At 41.5% G+C, this 19,364-nt stretch overlaps 1 protein-coding gene across 1 annotated transcript in view; it reads left to right on the top strand.

Annotated features, from left to right (window-relative positions):
* jazf1.S (JAZF zinc finger 1 S homeolog) overlaps positions 1-19,364 on the top strand; it is a 193,540-nt gene that overhangs the window by 115,929 nt on the left and 58,247 nt on the right. Inside the window, exon 2 of the mRNA XM_018269244.2 lies at positions 5,202-5,274. Coding sequence (XP_018124733.2) covers positions 5,202-5,274 — 73 coding nt within the window. The remainder of the gene's footprint in view (positions 1-5,201; positions 5,275-19,364) is intronic.

Genomic DNA, 19,364 nt, shown 5'->3' with positions numbered 1-19,364 from the left:
CATATAGCTATAATAGTCTGTGGAAATTTTGAAACACACACGTATTTGCTGTGGTTTATCAGCTTGAGTATCCACACATGGGTGTCTGTGTATAAATAAAATGGACAATAACTGGTAGAGCTCTTACTGGTTTGCATTTATGTGTATTGCAGAGAGTTGGGTGTGTGTGTACATGGAGGACTACATTGTAAAGTGCAGGTTCAAAGGGTGTTACTATATGTGGTAGGGATATGTGGTGTTCTCAATATGTCTTTATATTTGGTATGTATCCGAGTGGTGGGTAGCAATAAGGGATGCACCAAATCCAGGATTCGGTTTGGGATTCGGCCAGGATTCAGCTTTTTTCAGCACGATTCGGATACGGCCGAATCCTTCTGCCCAGCCGAACCGAATCCGAATTCAAATTTGCATAAGCAAATTAGGGATGGGGAGTGAAATCGTGTGACTTTTTGTCACAAAACAAGGAAGTAGAAGATGTTTTCCCCTTCCCATCCTTAATTTGCATATGCAAATTGGGATTCGATTTAGTTCAGTATTCTGACTAATTTTTCATAAAGTTTTCGGGGGTTCGGCAGAATCCAAAATATTGAATTTGGTGCATCCCTAGTAGCAATGAAACTCATCTCATTCTGGCTGGAGGGATTTAGGAATGTAAAAAGTTACATTACATTTAATATGTACATATACAATAAAATTATAGAGTTATATAGATGACTGCTTTCTTCAATAGACTAAAGTTGATTTTTAGGGAGCTTGGAACTGAAGCGATAGAGGTGCCACAAAAAACACAGTCAAAAACTAATTTTAATGCATTTCAGTGGGCCTCTTTCCTTAAACACACCTCATTGTCCCTGTGAATGTTTCTTTTCATGAAACATTTTACATTTTTATACATGGTATGTCATTATTTTACAGTCCTTATCATTTGTTCAGTGAAACCTCACTTTTGGGTACCCCCATTTTATGTTTCCCTGCATTTTTCATCTTTGTTTTTCAGCCCCCTGAAAAACATGAAGTCAGGGTTTGAAGAAAGTTCCAAAATGGCAAAAAAAAAAGAAGGGATTTTATGATAGCGTGGAGCCCCAAAGATCCCTTATTCGGATAACCTCCGGTCTAGAGCATTCTGGATAACAGGCCCCATACCTGTATATGTGTATTAGCCTTAACTTGTCCTTTATGCTTGAGATCATGGCTGGAAATAGAGGTATAATTAAGAGGCAAGTGCCTAGGGTGCAACAGTAGGGGGGCCACGGCATGTACATCTTCTGTGGCCCTTTTATAGGTCATAATATCCCATGTGCTGCTGTCCTACTTCTAGGGGTCAGTGGGGGGTGAGACAAAGCCAAGGTGTTGTATTTCCCCTTGAGGTGTGGGCACGATTGTAGGTGGAACCTAGCCTTGGGTACTGTCATCTGTATGCCATCCATTGGTATGCCTACTTTGGAGAGCAAGTCGTTTTAAGGAAGGTATATGAGCTTTTTTGTTTGTTTTAATAGGACTGAATGGGAATGGTATTCCTGTATATCAGAGCTGTGTCAATACACAGCAGCGTCGGACTGGCCCACCGGGATTCCAGGAAAAGTCCCGGTTGGCCAAGGTGTCAGTGGGCCGTCATGCTGCTATACATTTGGCATATTTCATGGCTATTCCCAAATTCTATGAGAACAAAGAGGAATAGATGGAATATAGATGGAATAATAGATTATAGTATGTAAAGAAAAGAGACTTGGAGAATAGAGGTTGAGTGAGGAGAGGAAGAATAATAGTACTAAGAGTGGGCTCCTGGTCTAAGATTAATTGGTGGGCCCCTAGTCAAAGGCTTTTGGGTGGGCCCCTGGTGTCCCAGTCAGACACTGATACACAGGTTTATTAGTAATAATGTAGGTCCCATCGCTGTATCAATATAGTCATCCAAACAACTCCTCGGATCTGCAGTAGAAATTAACTATAAGCTCCTTTTGTTTGCAGACGTTGCAGATAACTAAGTCATTTAAATTCCTAGTTGATCTGTTGAAAGTGAGGGGTTATGTTGTTTTAGACCCCTGGCAGAGAACAGATACTGCTTGACAGTCAATTTCAGTCCGTGATATATATGCTGTGAAGCCTAGTTGGCAATGCAATAAAGTAGGATGAACTTGTGAGAAATATGGATGCTGCAGGTGACATGTTGTTTGTAGGTTGCTGGATTTAGAGGCAATAGAGCCACAGCCCAGAGATGCAAGGAACTGCTTGATAAAATGCTGAATAAACATTATTTGCAACTGTCACTGAGCACAAATCAGTCAAGTAACAAAATATGTCTGTGCTGCAGCCAGTATTATGCACCAGCTTATTTCACATCTGCCAGTATATATCCTTCACTCTCCCTGTGTGCAGACAAAGAAACACTGTATACCCCAAACAGCTCCCTACTTAATCAGACAGTAATAGAGAATTAATAGTTCCAGTAGCTGAAATATTTTTCTATAAAAGCTCCTGTTTGACCATTATTAAATCAAATAAGAGTCAAGGAAAGTACATTAAAGAAGAAAAACTGCTGGGAAGTTTGTGACAATTTAGAAGTAAAGAGAGATTTTTTTGCAGCAAAGATAAACTGTATGTAGAGCAGGGTTCTGACTAATGTCACGCTTGATGGATGGCATTCCTGTGAATGAAAACTACAGCGTCTTTATTTATGAACAAGGAGTGATCTGTGTTAAGTGTATGCATGTTACTTGAGGTCATTCCTACTTCCAAGCAAAGTGAATGTAATGGTTGACATCTTTGTGACTTTAGAAGGGGAAGACCTGTGTGGGATTAAATTGCGCTGAAGACAGTGTGCTGATTGAAAGGATAAGTGCATCTGATAAATGTATCTGACTAAAGGTCAGCCTGTAAATATAAGCACATAATCTACTTGAATCCACAGATGAAAAGTGATCATATTACTTATTTGCAAGATACCAAAACAGAGACGTAAGGGCAGTAACACAGGGCTTGAGCTTGATCAGATACTAAGAAAACTTTCTCTGCACAAACATCTCTATTAGTGGACTCTCAAATGGCTCATTTATTCTCATGCTAGGAGAGATCGGAGAGTCAAGTGTTTATGATTTAGAGTATAACCACACTACATATTTAGATACTGTATTTTGGTCCGTGACATACCTATCAGTTATAGGGCCACAGCAACATCTGCACAGATTGTGTTTTTTAAAAAAAAAACATTGGTGCCAGGGCTTCCTTTACAAGTAAAAAAAAATTGGGGCCCCAAAGAACATTTTTTAAAAAAAACATTGGTGCCAGGGCCCCCCTTACAAGTTAAAAAAATTGAGGCCCCAAAGAATATTTTTAAAAAAAACATTGGTCCCAGGGCCCCCCTTACAAGTTTAAAAAAATTGGGATATTTTAAAAAAAAAAAACATTGGTGGCAGGGCCTATAGATTATTAAAATAATACATTTTTGGCCAGGGGATAAAAAAAAAAAAAACCACACATAGGTGTTCAAAGGAATTGAACTTGTGACTTCAACTTCTCCTCCTTTCGTAAATTTGGGTCTTTTCCCCGCTTCAGGACTTCAACTTCGGCTGTTTTTGTGACTTCGAGTCTTTTTGGCGCTTCAAAACCTCGGCTATTTTCATGGCTTCAGGTCTTTTTGCCGCTTCGGGACTTCATAACTTTCGGCACTTCCGCATTTCGGCTGTTCGGGACTTCGGAAGGAGGCTTCGGCGCTGTCAAGGGGAGCCTGGCTCTTTCGAAAAGTTCAGTCTGCCCAGGCACGGTACACTCGTACCCCCTGTGCCCCCCTGATGGCGGCCCTGACTGGAAGTGATATCATAAGCAGCCACGTGCGTGACTTCGCTTCTGTAAACTGAATGGCACTGTGAGGTCCAGTACCTATGGGGAACCTAAATACATTCCTGCTTAGGGTGATTTAGTGGTTTTCAAATGACTAAAAATCATGAGGCTTAGAATACCCAGAGTAGCCTCTTAAGCCATTACACTTAGGCTGAAGCGATTATGCTAAAAGTTTTCCAAGTCCAGTTGACAAGTGCATCGCACCTATTGGCACTGGGAGCTGAGGGAACTCTGAAGCTACTGACTGGTCTGGAGGTGTCACAAGATCCAGTGTTCCTTTGTACCAATTCCTCTTAATAGGAAAGGGGGACAGGAAGGAGTGAGTGGCACCATCCACAAATACACCAAAGTGCAAAAAGTGCATTTGAACGCAAGTACCCTTAATGAATGGGGTTTTCTGCATAAACTTTCTTATGGCCATAAATGTTCCCTTTGGTTTCGTACCTATGTCTCACGTGGTTTTCACTGCATTATAATTACAATATATACTGTAAATGTTGGCACCACAAAAATATTTGTAAAACCAAAACCACCAAAGGAAGATGTCTAATAGAAAATAAAACGGATGGAATCATTATTGTGTCAGTTTTAGTGGTGGGAAAAAAAGGGAATTTACTGATGATGTCACCAGGAATGCACTGAATACAGGATTTCGGCACTGTTTTTTTCACTGGTTTTGACAGAAAGTGTTCAGGCAAACCAAATCTGAACCCATATTTAATCATCTGAAGCTCTGGAACAATACGACAATGTAAATGTATACAAATCGGAGTTTGGAGTCTGGTCAAGATTCAACCTTTAAACAGTGCCAAAATCAAAACAGTGTAGATTCTGTACATATAGCTGCAATAGCGACCAACCAAAATCAAACAGGTAACCTGTAATTACATTACCCTTTTAGACTCTATCAAAAAATAGTACAGTAGCTGGTACTGCAATGCTGTTGTCCTTCCCACAAAATACAGTTCTGCCTGCGTTCGCCAGTGCTGTAATTCTGAAGGGCCACTGGGAGGAGCAAGGTAGAGTCCCCTCTCCTGTCCCCTTGCAAGAACATGACCTTTGGGAAGATTTTATATCCCCCCCCCCACCCCAAACACAAGTGTATATTGAATGAGCACTGAGGGAACTTGCATTCAAGGCCTTAATAAATGACAACCATTGTATTTGCTTCTCGTTTTTACACTAACACTGCTTCATAGTACAACAAATAAAGCATCTTATTTATTTTGAAGAATTATCACTTTAATGCTATCATCTAATCATTTTAATCTCTAAAAAAGAGACAGTACATGTTTGCTTTATGTGTAGCATGTTTTTTAAACAAAACAACAAAGTAGGTGTTTAAAGTACTGTTTGTATTACAGATACAGATCCACGTGTCTTGGAGAAGCAGGAACTACAGCAACCTACATATGTGGCTTTGAGTTACATCAATAGGTAAGCTTGCTTTCTCCAGCCATATTATGTCTGTATTAAGTGATCATTAGTAAGCTTTATTTTCTGTGTAAATTTCATATGATTGATTCATTTTTATTAAAAATGGGTTTTCTCTGTAATAAGCTTTGTTCCATACCATTTCCATCTCCTTAATCAACTCATTAGCCTATGGCAAAACTATACTAAAATGATCTGAACAGCTGGAAGCTCCTTGCCATTATAAGATGTCTGCATACATGAGAACATCTGCTGGTAATTAGGTGTCATTGATAGTGACGCTTTTATAGGTACAAGTTGCAAGCAGTTTTTAGTGTAGCAATGTACAGTGAATAAACAAAGGATTTTATGTTGTTTTTTATTAAAACAGTAGAATTTGTGTTGGTATGCCAGCTCACCCAGGACCGCCGTCAGAAATCACAGGGCCCCATACCACAAAATTTCCTGGGCCCCCTGGGCCGCGCCCACTGCAAGCCCCACCTACAAGTCCGCCCTTCCCACCCCACAGGTCCGCCCCCCACCACACAGTAAAAAAACAAAAAAAATATTGGTGGCCAGGGTTCCCAGATGTTCATAAAAAATAAAAAGATATTGGTGGTCAGGGCCCCCCATAAAAAAAACATTTGTGTCCAGGGCCCCCTATTAATAAATATTGGTGGCTAGGACCCCACATGAAAAAAAAATTGCTGGCCAAAATTGGTGGCCAGCCCCCCCCCACACATTATAAGAAAATTGGTGGCCAGGGCCTCTTAAACGTCCATGCCTTCCCGAAGTCAGCAGCTCTCAGAAAGATGGGGGGCCTGGCTAATCAAGTAAGTGTGGCGTGGCCAGGCCCCCCTTACCCTTGGGCCCCCTACAACTCTCCCCCCCGTTTCCCCACCCTGATGGCGGCCCTGTTTCACCTGCCTGGGTGACATTACTTCCTAGCTGGGTTCCAGCCACTATTCTTGTCTAAGCTGCCAGTGTAACCTGTACCATATCGCTTCATCCTCTGGTAATGTACCATGCACTGGCTGAGATGTTGCAAAATCTTCAAACCATCACTCCATCACCCTTGAGAAAGTCGGGATATGACGAAACGCTTTGGGAACAGGTTTAACAGATTTTTTTGATGAACAATCATTCTTTGCTAAATTGTAATCTTTATTTGAAAAAGGTGCTGATACAATATTACATGATGGGAGTACACCCCTTCTTTTATGTTTATTTAAAGTTTTCAAACCTGCCCGATTACTGAGCTTACTGATATCCATAGTACTTGGGATCGGTGGACCGCCATAAACGTACCAATAATGTCTAAGGTTTTTGTAGGATTTGGCCACCTACATTTTGAGCTATATTTGGTTGATCTGATTGTTTGCCCCCCCAGGCCAAACCAATGTGGTCCCCATATGACAGGATTTTTAAACCTGCCCGATAGATAACTGGCCTCTTTTCAACTCAGTCTGAAAGGCCAGCTTAAAGCAATTGTTCAGTATAAAAATAAAAACTGGGTAAATAGATAGGCTGTGCAAAATAAAAAATATTTCTAATATAATTAGTTAGCCAAAAATGTAATGTATAAAAGCTGGAGTGACTGGGTGTCTAATAGCCAAAACACTACTTCCTGCTTTTCAGCTCTCTAACTCTGAGTTTGTCAGTGACTATAAGGGGGGCCACATGGGACATAACTGTTCAGGGAGTTTGCAATTGATCCTCAGCATGCAGGTCAGATTCAAAAGCAACAGTTATGACCCATGTGCCCCCCCTCAAGTCTCTGATTGGCCTGGCAACCAATCAGTAGAAACCAAGAGAGCTGTAAAGTGGGAAGTAGTGTTCTGTTCTGTTATGTTAGACATCCAGTCACTCCAGCCTTCCTTTATACATTACATTCTTTTGTCTAACTCATTTTGTCTAAAATGTTTCATTAGAAACATTTTTTATTTTGCACAGTCTATCTATTTACCTAGTTTTTATTTTTTACACTGAACAATTCCTTTAAGGGTTGGTTCACCTTTATGTTCAACTGTTCTTCATTATTTTATTTTTTTATATAATTTTTTATTTTTTTAATCGTTTGCCTTCTTCTACTGACTCTTTCTGGCTTTCAAATGAGGGTCGCTGACCCCATCTAAAAATAAATGCTCTGTAAGGCTACAAGTTTATTGTTATTGCTATTACCCATCTTTCTATTAAGACCCTCTCCTAGTCATATTCCAGTCTCTTATTCAAATCAATGCATGGTTGCTAAGGTAATTTGGACGCTAGCAGACAGACTGCTGAAACTACAAACTTGAGAACTGATGAATAAAAAGCTAAATAACTCAAAACCTCAAATAATAAAAAATGAAAACCAATTGCAAATTGTCTCAGAATATCACTCTTTATATTATACTAAAAGTTAACTTGAAGGTGAACAACCCTTTTTAAGTCTCAGCTTTAAACAAATTCCATGAAGGCAGTTCCCTCTTCAATTATTTGTCAGAACTTAGCCTTGTCTATGAAGTCAAACGGCTGCTGAATGCTCAAAGATTCGCCTTATTCTTCTGTCCCGCACACTCACTTTTGGCATCTATGAGCAGTCTTTAGCTGTTGTGATGTGGATGTACATTATGTATGGTATTTCTACTCCCTATACCATGACTTAAATATTATATTCTATACCCAAAGAGTGGTCATCATCTAAAAATCCCACTATTTAAATGCAGATCAACTTACCAGTCAACATTGATTTATGCAAGTTTTGGGGAGTCTGGAAGTCTGAACTTTTTATGTTTAATTGCTTCATACCATCACTATAAGATGTAAGGGCAAGGCCTGACTTGGCGTTTTTGCGGCGTTTTTACGCATGCGTAAATACGCATAAACTGCACTACCACTGAAACTAATGGAAAACGCACTATGGCAATTCACACAGGGCACTTGCAAGCTGAAATCCGCCACAGGACGCCAGTATTGGCATTTTTTAGCAGAAACGCCAATACGTCAAGAAACTACCAAATCAATAGACTCTATGGGATCTGCACGTTTGAAACCACACTTTATGTAAATATGCAGCGTCCAAATTCAATGAGAACAATGAGAACAATGAGAAGTGCATGTTGGGAAAAGAAAAACGCATGAAAAACGCATGTTGATGGTCTCATGTGGTTTCAGTAGCATATTTACACCTGGCTGTTCTTTTTAAAAACGCAACGTAAAAACGCTGCAAAAACGCCACGTCTGGCCTTGCCCTAAGGAGTGAGTGTCAGGGAAGTGTCTCAGCTAGAGTGGGTCGGGTACCCGCGGGTTTCTCAGCAAAAAAAGCGAGTACCCTGTGAAATGAGAGTAGGATATTCAGGTGTGGGTATAGATGCAGGTTGCGGGTTTCATCTAAATTTCTTATCTTATGTTATATTGTCTATATGTTAGTCCTTTTAAAATCTTACACAACTTGTTTCTGTCCCTGCCTACTTTTGAAAAAGTCACTTCCGGTTTGCAGCAACATCAGTTCCTCTTTGATGGTGATCAGTGGGTTGCGGGCCAGGTTGTGGATAAGGCACTTGTGGGTCCGGGTCAGGTAGCGCATCATAGTGGGTAAATATGCGAGTTGCGGGTTTGGGTCAGGTCCGAGTCTTAGAAATTGGTTCCGCGCAGGACTCTAGTCTCAGCTACAACTACCTTTGCTTCATTTCCCACTTCTAAATGTAAGATGCTCAAAGACCCACTCTCTTTAAAAGAAGTCTGGACATTGCCACATAAAACATATTTACATCACATACTATATAGTGAATAAAGTACCCCCTCTTGTAAAATATAAGGATATTATTAGTTACCGAGGAGTTTCATGACCATATAAAAACACGAGGCCGAAGGCCGAGTGTTTTTATACAGGTCATGGAACTCCGAGGTAACTTCTAATATCCTCATATTTTACAACTGGGGGTACTTTATTTATTATAATACACAAATTTTAGTGAGTCATGTGACAGAAATGACATCACTACTCACCGTTTATAACTGATGACATCACTACTCACCGTTTATAAGGATATAATTTACAGGATATTCATGGCTTTTGTGTATTATAAACAGTTATTATAACAGTGCTGTCTGACTTAAAGATTATTAGAAATAATGAAGCAATTTAAGTACTTTAAGTAAAGTACTTTAATATTTATCAAGAGTCGAATTTCGAAGTAAAAAATACTTCGAAATTCGACCATCGAATTAAAATACTTCGACTTCAAATATCGAAGTCGAAGGATTTTTCAACGAATTTGGCCATCGAACGATTGAAGTAAAATCTAACAATTCTAACGATTTTAGCGTACGATTGAACGATTTTACTTCAATGTGTAAAGACTTAGAAAATGGTCTAGAAGGTCCCCATAGGCTAACATAGCACTTCGGCAGGTTTAATTTGGTGAAGAATTGAAGTCGAAGTTTTTTTAAAGAGACAGTACTTTGATTATCGAATGGTCGAATATTCAAACTATTTTTACTTTGAAACGAATTCGAAGTAAATTCGAAGTCGTAGTATCCTTTGAAAATTCCCTCGAATTCACTTTGACCCTTGATAAATCTGCCCCTAAGTGAATGTGTCTCTACTTACACCTATTTTAACATCACATTGAAACTATTTTTGCCGGTCAGGGAAATATTAACATAAAAAATGTAGGTCTTTCAATAGGAGCTGGATTGAATTTTCCTGAGAAAAGGCAGAAACTGATGGATCAAAGCCCAACACATCACGCTGCAGATAATAATTCCTGCTTCTTCCTATTTTATGTTTGTGGTGACTATGCTGATCATGTGTTTTTATTCATGAACTAAGATCTCGACATTCTGCTATCTGAGCTCTCTGTAGAAAAGGCAAAAGGCATACGTTAGATGATAAATTCAAACAAGATGTGCAAAATGGATCCTTGCTTAGGGAAACGGGAAGTGTCTTGAGTTCTTGAAAGATTAATGCATTTGACTTTATTTTGTCTCCTTTTTATCAGATATTAGGTTTACCAAAATGTATCTTTCCCGAGTTTGATAAAACATTTGGCTCCTATTCATGTCAGTAGTAAACATCAAAAGGGTAAATTGGAAGTAAAGGAGAAAATGTTACAAAACGACATTGTAAGTACAATGGTCCATGTTATCAATTTATGAAGACCATATGCTGAATTCTCGGTGTCTTTGATAAGAGCATTGTAAGTTTACACCTTTGAATGGCAATTTAGCTTTGTATGTATTTTACGGCATGGGATATTTACTGCTTGCACAGTGGAGACACACACAAGATACAGTGAAATAGATATTTTTGCCTGCTCTGTATCCATAATGGTGATTTTATAACACAGTTCTCCACTTGTATTTTATTTGCGCATTTTAATGTGTGTGTTTAATTATATTTTTCTGGACCCTAGATTTAAGCCACTGAGGGTTCATATGGTTAAGTCTGGAGGTCCTTGAATACCAATACAATTGCTGTAAACTAATTTTTTAGTTATTAAAATAACTTTTGACTACAGCATAAAAATAGTAAAAATGGAAGGGTAATGGAAGAGGCTACAGTGGACTTTAGGGAAAATAGTTGAGAAACTTTACTCATGACCTGTACTGCCACTACTCTTGATCTGTAATTGATTTTAAATATAATCTACTGTTGTTATGCAAAAAGTGTGTGTTTACTTCAGGAGAACTACTACAGTTTATATAAATAGGCTGCTGTATAGCTATGAAGGTAGACATTCAAATTGAATTGGGCAAAACAGATTGCTTTGATAAAGCTAGGGTTTGCGGAGTGAAAAGTGCATCAGGCTTTGTAGTTCAGCAGGCATTAAGAACTTTGCTATAATAATTTCTGAAGAAATGACTTTGCTAAGGGTCGAAATCCTGTATCAGTTGGCTCTGCAGGCATATAAGGCCTCCTTTCCATACATAGGTGTACATTAGATAATGTATGTGTCTAAGGGGACATGTAAATGTCATTGAACCAACCCCACATGGACTTAGGACCTCTATAATAGCCCTCCCAATATAGAGGTTTTTTGACTATAGCACTCATAAGATATTCCTGTCTTGACCTCAATTTTCAATTATTTTTTTCTAATATATTTTTGGACATACTGCACGTTTAAAGGAGAACTAAAGCTTAACTAAAGAAGTAGGGCAGAAATGTTGTACATTATGTTTTAGAATTCTGTACCAGCCCAAGGCAACCACCTCCCTTTAGCAGGGAAGATTTGTGCCTCCAAAGATGCCCCAGTAGCTCCCCATCTTCTTTTCTGCTGATTCACTGCACATGCTCTGTGCTGCTGTCACTTACTGAGCTTAGGGACCCACTCACAATATACAGTACACATAGAATAGAAATGTCACATATAAGGCTGATTAGTAATTAATACAGATAATTACTACATTGCAGCACAGAAACCAGTGCAATTAGCATCAGAATTTAATAATCAGCCCTGTAGCATCAGCTTATATAACAGACAAACCTCATTTTCTGCTTGATAATTTGTGACAACCCCTAAGCTTAGCTTCTCAACAGCTGCTCAGAGCCCACTGAGCATGTGAGTGTCACAGACACTTTCCAAGATGGTGACCCCCTGTGACAAGTTTAAAGTCCTGGATCATTGCTGCTATTGACAAGCTGAAACTTTAATCTGGTGCAATAAGTTCAGTATATAAAACATGGCATTTTAAGCCATATTCATTTTTAGGGTTTAGTTCTCCTTTAAACTTTTGTAATAAAAAGCTCTGTTTTAGCTAGTTTCTGTTATATATCTGACTATTCAGGTTGAGTGGTGCAATTACATATCTGTTTTCTTCTTACTTTTCTTATTAGTCTGTTTTACTCTCTGATTTCCTTTCCCTTCATTTTTTGTGTCGTGATGCATTCCTTTATATATATATAATATAATGTATATTTATATACAACAGATAACAGTTAGGCTTTGTAGAATATAATGAGTTTATTTCACAGGAAAATATTTTATATGTAATGAAGTATGATGTCAAATTCCATCTGGATTAGAAAATGAGAGTTAAAACGTTCTCATTTAAGGGTCTTGATTATCAAATTCAAATTTAATCTTATAAATACAGTATACTTAAAAAATTTTACTTTCTCTGCATTTTATAGTATGTGTATAACTTATTGATGTTTTGGTTTTTTTTCCCATGTGCACAACAAGCAGTAAGGGGCAAATAATCTGGCGTCCAAAGTTGTAATAAATGTCAGACACCAATGTTCAGGGAGATCTTTCTTGCATAAAAGTCCCTGAATAGTCTGTCAATATATTATAATATCTAAACAGATCAAGTGTGAGATATTCCTGTCTCCAGAAGGTCTGTGAACAATCAAAGGCCTATGATATCAGGATAAGCTTTCTAGAAGACGTGTTTTCTTCACTGCAATGCAAAGTTGCAGATACACATTGTAAGTTAAATATAGTTAAATGTTAAACTGATGAAAATGAACACAATAGCAACATATTTGGAGTGTGTGATTTGTAAAAACGGGAATACACAAACCATCTTCTCTGAGGTCCAAAGTGCCCACAAAAACATATAAATACATATATCACATAACAATAACTGGTGGTGTCTGCAAATTGACAAATTGAGTTCCATCTGTTCTTTGCTGTAGTCTGCTTGGCTGAAAGTTAATTTAACACTGATTTTTTATCATGCATGGATTGGGTGGATTTCCTTGACCTTAACACTGATGGTCTACTGTGAGCACTACATCTGGTCTGGTGGAATATGAACATTCATGGTCCATTTTATCATAGTTATTTATTTTAATATTCTATTTTAGTACATACGTGAACATTTGGATTCTGAAGGTTATTGTCATGGCCGGCACCCAATACCAGAACAGGTGCCAAGTACCCTGGTCTCGGCTCGGCTTCACCAGTAGTGTGACCACCGTTGGGCTTCGGGAGGAGCCCTCAGCTTACTTGGGTGCCACCTGGACTTAACGAGGGGTACTAGGCGAGATGTTCTGGCTAGCAGAGGGGCACGGCAGGTAGCAGAGTCTTTTGGGCCGAAGGTCACGGTACAAACGGAACAGGCAACAGAATGGTCAGATAGGCTGGGTCGAGGCAGGCAGTTTACAAGAATCGTCAAACAGGCTGGGTCGAGGCAGGCAGATAACAAGAATCGTCAAACAGGCAAAAAGGGTCAAAACCGGGTGATCAATCAAAGGGTTAAACTGGAGAATAGTCGTAAGCAGGCAAGGTCAGGATCCAGAATTCAGAATGGTCAAAATAGCCAGGCAGGGGTCAAAACAGGAATCAGGCAGAATCAGACAATAGCACACAGCTCAGAAGCACCAGGAATTCAATCCTATCACGGGCAATGCATAAAGTAAAACTGTACCTTTAAATAGCATTTGAATTTCGCGCCCTTGCGCGCTGACGTCACTACGTCAGCGCGCCTGCGCCTTTAAGAAATTCCAGAGCGCGCCGTGCGCGCCCTAGGATGCCGGCGCCTGCAGCCTACAGAGCCGCTCGTCGAGGCAGGCGTCCCTGCCGAGGGGGCGACAGGCGTCCCTGTCCCCCCCCCCCAGACCACCAGGTATGTTCGTTACATTACCCCCCAGGCTTACCGGGAAACCTAGCATGGTATTGTCTCCTGAGGCGGTCAGCCTTGATGTCATCAACTGAGACCCAAGAGTTCTCCTCAGGACCGAAGCCCTTCCACCTGGTAAGATATTGTAACTTACCCCTCACGAGGCGGGAGTCGAGGAACTCCTGGATCTCATACTCAGGCTGACCTTCAACCAGCACTGGGGGAGGAATAGACAGATGACGAGAATTATTAGCAGGCTTCAAAAGAGAGACATGGAAGGAATTAGAAATTCTGAAATTAGGAGGTAACTGAAGACGGACAGAGGATGGATTAATTACTGCAATGATGGGGTATGGACCAATGAATCTAGGACCCAGTTTAGGAGAGGGAACCTTCAACTTGATATTCTTTGTCGACAACCATACTAAATCTCCCACCTTGTACTGGGGTGCTTCCCTACGGGATTTGTCAGCAGCTCTTTTCTGAGCTAGGGAAGCTGCGGATAAAGAATTATGAACTTGAGACCAAATTTCGGAAAATTTCAGGATAGAAGAATTGGCAGAGGGTACAGGAGAATTAGAGTCAGAAAAAGAAAACGCTTTGGGGTGCAAACCATAGACAACAAAGAAAGGAGACTCTCCAGAGGAGGAATGGGTAGCATTATTGTATGCAAATTCTGCCCAGGGTAGCAGTTCGGACCATGTGGACTGGTTATCGGACACATAGCATCTGATATGCTCAAGGGACTGGTTCACCCTTTCGGTTTGACCGTTAGTTTGGGGGTGATAGGCAGAAGAGAAAGACAATTCACTACCCACCAAAGAACAGAAAGCACGCCAAAATCTTGAAACAAACTGAACCCCCCTGTCAGAAACAATATTTACAGGAAAACCATGAAACTTAAAAATATGAGTAATAAATAAGTCAGCCAGGGTTTTAGCAGAAGGGAGATGTGGAAGAGGAATAAAATGAGCCATTTTACTGAACCTATCAACCACCACCCAAATCACTGTCTTACCCTGAGAAGGAGGCAACTCCACAATAAAATCCATGGAAATGTGAGACCATGGTTTCTCTGGAACGGGTAAGGGGTTTAATAGACCCTGGGACAGAAGATGAGATGACTTAGACCTCTGGCAGACTGGACAGGAAATGAAAAATGTTTTAGTATCCAGTTTGAAGGAAGGCCACCAGACATGATGGGATAAAAGAGAAATGGTTTTTGTAATACCTGGATGACCCGCCACTTTAGAATCATGAACCTCCCTTAACACTTGTTCCCTAAGTTCCTCAGGAACGAACCATCTACCAGATGGGGTTTCAGCAGGAGCTGATGACTGTAAAGGGGACAGTAAGGAAGAGAGGTCAGACTCCAAGGTCGCAACAATTATTTCCCTGGGAATGATGGGAGTACACTCACTAGAGTCAGGGGAAATTGATTCAAAACTCCTCGAAAGTGCATCCGCCTTGGTATTTTTAGTCCCAGGCCGGAAAGTCAAAGAAAAATTAAACCTTGTGAAAAATAGAGCCCACCTAGCCCACCTAGCCTGCCTAGGATTAAGGCGTTTAGCAGACTCTATATACAACAGATTTTTGTGGTCAGTATAGACCGTCACCAGATGTTTTGCACCCTCCAGGAGGTGCCGCCATTCCTCAAAGGCCCATTTGACTGCCAGCAATTCCCTGTTACCTATATCATAATTCACCTCTGCGGAAGAAAACTTCCTGGAAAAGAAAGCACAGGGATGTAACTTGTTGGTAGTCGGGTGCCTTTGAGAAAGGACTGCCCCAGCTCCCACCTCAGAGGCGTCAACCTCCACAATAAAAGGAAGCGCAGTGTCGGGGTGACGGAGGATTGGGGCAGAACTGAATTCCTTTTTGAGGAATTCAAATGCTTGAATGGCCTCAGGGGGCCATATACTGGGATCAGCGCCCTTTTTAGTTAGATTAGTGATGGGGGCCACAATGAGGGAAAAATTTCTGATGAATTGACGGTAATAATTAGCAAAACCAAGAAATCTTTGGGTTGCACGTAACGAAAGGGGTTGAGTCCAATCCAGGACTGCTCTCACCTTGCCTGGATCCATTTCTAGACCCTTGCTGGAAATGTTAAACCCCAAAAACTGAACAGAAGAAACCCCAAAAGTACATTTCTCAAGTTTCGCATAAAGATTATTTCCTCTTAGCCTCCGTAAGACTTCACGAACATGATTTTGATGTTCTTTCAGGTTAGAGGAAAAAATCAGAATGTCGTCTAGGTAGACCACTACGAAGATCCCCAGCAGGTCCCGGAAGATGTCATTAACAAACTCCTGAAACACTGTGGGGGCATTACAGAGGCCGAAAGGCATAACGAGATACTCGTAGTGGCCATCCCTGGTGTTAAATGCAGTCTTCCACTCATCACCCTCCCTAATACGGATCAGGTTATAAGCCCCCCTAAGATCAAGCTTGGAAAAGATTTTAGCATCTTTGACCTGATCAAAGAGTTCAGAAATTAAAGGGAGAGGGTAGCGGTTTTTTATGGTGATCTTATTGAGCCCCCCTATAATCAATACAGGGGCGAAGACTACCATCTTTTTTCCCAACAAAAAAGAAGCCCGCCCCCGCAGGGGAACTAGAAGGTCTGATGAAACCTCTTTCTAGATTTTCCTTTATATACTCTTTCATTGCCTGGGCTTCGGGCAATGAAAGAGGATAGGTTCTACCACGAGGAGGAGTAGATCCAGGAACCAGATCAATTGGGCAGTCATACTGCCGGTGTGGGGGTAAGGTTTCTGCTGCCTTTTTAGAGAAGACATCTGCGAATTCTGCATATGCAGCAGGTAACCCTTCAAGCGAGGTAGTTGCTACTACAGAGGGAACACATACTCCATCACACATAGTACCCCACTGAACCACCTCCCTGGAGACCCAGTCAATCAGAGGGTTATGCCTCTGGAGCCACGGTAACCCCAAAATAAGAGGAGAGGAAGCACCTTCTATGAGGTAAAAAGCTATCTCCTCACAATGCAAGTTATTTATACACATGGAAAGAGTTACCGTCTCCCTGGAAATTACACCTGACCCTAAGGGTCTTCTGTCCACTGCCATTATTCTCATGGGGGCACTTAGGGAAATTACAGGGATACAGAATTTAGTGGCAAAAGCAGTATCCAGTACCCTCTGCCCCAGAATCCACAAATGCAGACACCCTGACAGAGCCCGTAGGCCAGGTTAGTTTAACTGGTAACAAAACCTTGGAGGCAGACTGGGGAGAGGAAACTCCTGCACCCAAATGGAGCTCCCCTTCTCCATTTAGGCTTCGGAGTTTCCCGGCCTCTTAGAACATTGGTTCAGAAAATGCCCTTTTTCACCACAGTACATGCAAAGACCCTGAGTACGCCTGCGTGCCTTTTCCTCAGGAGTTAAATGGAATATGCCTAATTGCATAGGCTCCTCCTGAGGTAGAAGCACAGAGGGGTTAGAAGATTTTACATGGGTCACCACATGAGAAGCTTGTACTCCTCTCACCCCTTCTCTCCCTTTGCCTTCTATCTACCTGAGTGGCGAAGGACATGAGGTCGTCCAGATTAGAAGGTAGGGGAAAATTAACCAAACTATCTTTTACAGAATCAGATAACCCCAACCGGAATTGACTCCTTAGAGCCAAATCATTCCACCCAGTCTCCACTGCCCACCGGCGGAATTCGGTGCAATACACCTCCGCATCCCTTTTCCCTTGGCGTAACTTACGAATCGCGGTATCGGCAGACGATGCACGATCCGGGTCATCGTAGAGAATGGCCATGCTGTTAAAGAAAGTATCAAGGGAAAAACGAGCAGGGTCAGAGGAAGGCAGCCTGAGGGCCCAAACTTGGGGGTCACCCAAAAGTAAGGTCATTATGAACCTTACTTTCTCCTCATCTGATTGGAAAGAATGAGGGAAAAAACTAAGGTACAGCTTACATGCCTCTTTGAAAACAAAAAATTTAGTGCGATCCCCACTAAACCTTTCGGGGAACACAATTTTTGGTTCATGGGGTTTTGATGAGTTACCCCAATTGGCAGAGGAACCCACAGAAGGTGTAGGAACCGGTGTGAAGGTGTGAAGCTTGCGTGCCCTCCAGCTGTCGGGTTAGGTTGTGAAAACCCTGTAGGAGGTAATTTTGCTTCTGTTCATGATCCTCCAAGCGCTGTAACAATGTAGTAAGAAGCACTTCGGTGGTAGTTGGAGGAGCAGCAGCGGCAGCAGCTTCATCGTGACTTTCGTCCTCCATGGCCCGTGATAATGTCACGGCCGGCACCCAATACCAGAACAGGTGCCAAGTACCCTGGTCTCGGCTCGGCTTCACCAGTAGTGTGACCACCGTTGGGCTTCGGGAGGAGCCCTCAGCTTACTTGGATGCCACCTGGACTTAACGAGGGGTACTAGGCGAGATGTTCTGGCTAGCAGAGGGGCACGGCAGGTAGCAGAGTCTTTTGGGCCGAAGGTCACGGTACAAACGGAACAGGCAACAGAATCGTCAGACAGGCTGGGTCGAGGCAGGCAGTTAACAAGAATCGTCAAACAGGTTGGGTCGAGGCAGGCAGATAACAAGAATCGTCAAACAGGCAAAAAGGGTCAAAACCGGGTGATCAATCAAAGGGTTAAACTGGAGAATAGTCGTAAGCAGGCAAGGTCAGGATCCAGAATTCAGAATGGTCAAAATAGCCAGGCAGGGGTCAAAACAGGAATCAGGCAGAATCAGACAATAGCACACAGCTCAGAAGCACCAGGAATTCAATCCTATCACGGGCAATGCATAAAGTAAAACTGTACCTTTAAATAGCATTTGAATTTCGCGCCCTTGCGCGCTGACGTCACTACGTCAGCGCGCCTTTAAGAAATTCCAGAGCGCGCCGCGCGCCCTAGGATGCCGGCGCCTGCGGCCTACAGAGCCGCTCGTCGAGGCAGGCGTCCCTGCCGAGGGGACGACAGGCGTCCCTGTCGTCCCCCCCCCAGACCACCAGGTATGTTCGTTACAGTTATTTTGTGAACAGAGAAGCATGCTGTCTATATGGTTAACAGAGCTACCCCTGTAGATTGTACTGCATTTGCTTTCGGGGAGCCCCCATCTGCCACGACTCCTGAAATTTTAATTAGTTAATTTCCCAAGGCTACAGCTGAAATCTGTTTCAGCTCAAGCAAAATCTCATTTAAACTAGAAGGGAAAAAAATAATATCTTTTCATTTTACCATACATTTTAATATAGTTATTAAGCTGACACAATAGCCAGAATTATATTAAAAAAAACAAAGTCAGAGAGCTAAATAAATATTCCGCTACTTAAGTCATCTGGCTAACGAGGTTCTGCAAATTTCCAAAGTGGATCATTAAGCTTTCCGTAATGATTTGGTTTCTTGGCTGAAATTTGCTCTTCATTTCACTGGTGGAATTCCGGTGTAAATCTTGCAGGTGAAGGGGATTTGACATTTCTCTCTTCTACTTTATCTTTCTGAAGAGCATGTGGAGATGCCGGGCTATCCCTCAGTCAGTAACAAACTGTCAGATTTGTGATGTGTGATCCAATTAACGGGT

This window comes from Xenopus laevis, chromosome 6S (assembly GCF_017654675.1).
Source record: "Xenopus laevis strain J_2021 chromosome 6S, Xenopus_laevis_v10.1, whole genome shotgun sequence".
NCBI classification, from domain to species: Eukaryota; Metazoa; Chordata; class Amphibia; order Anura; family Pipidae; genus Xenopus; species Xenopus laevis.
The sequence above is the reverse complement of the archived record's forward strand: the minus strand, read 5'-3'. Positions and strand labels throughout refer to the sequence as shown.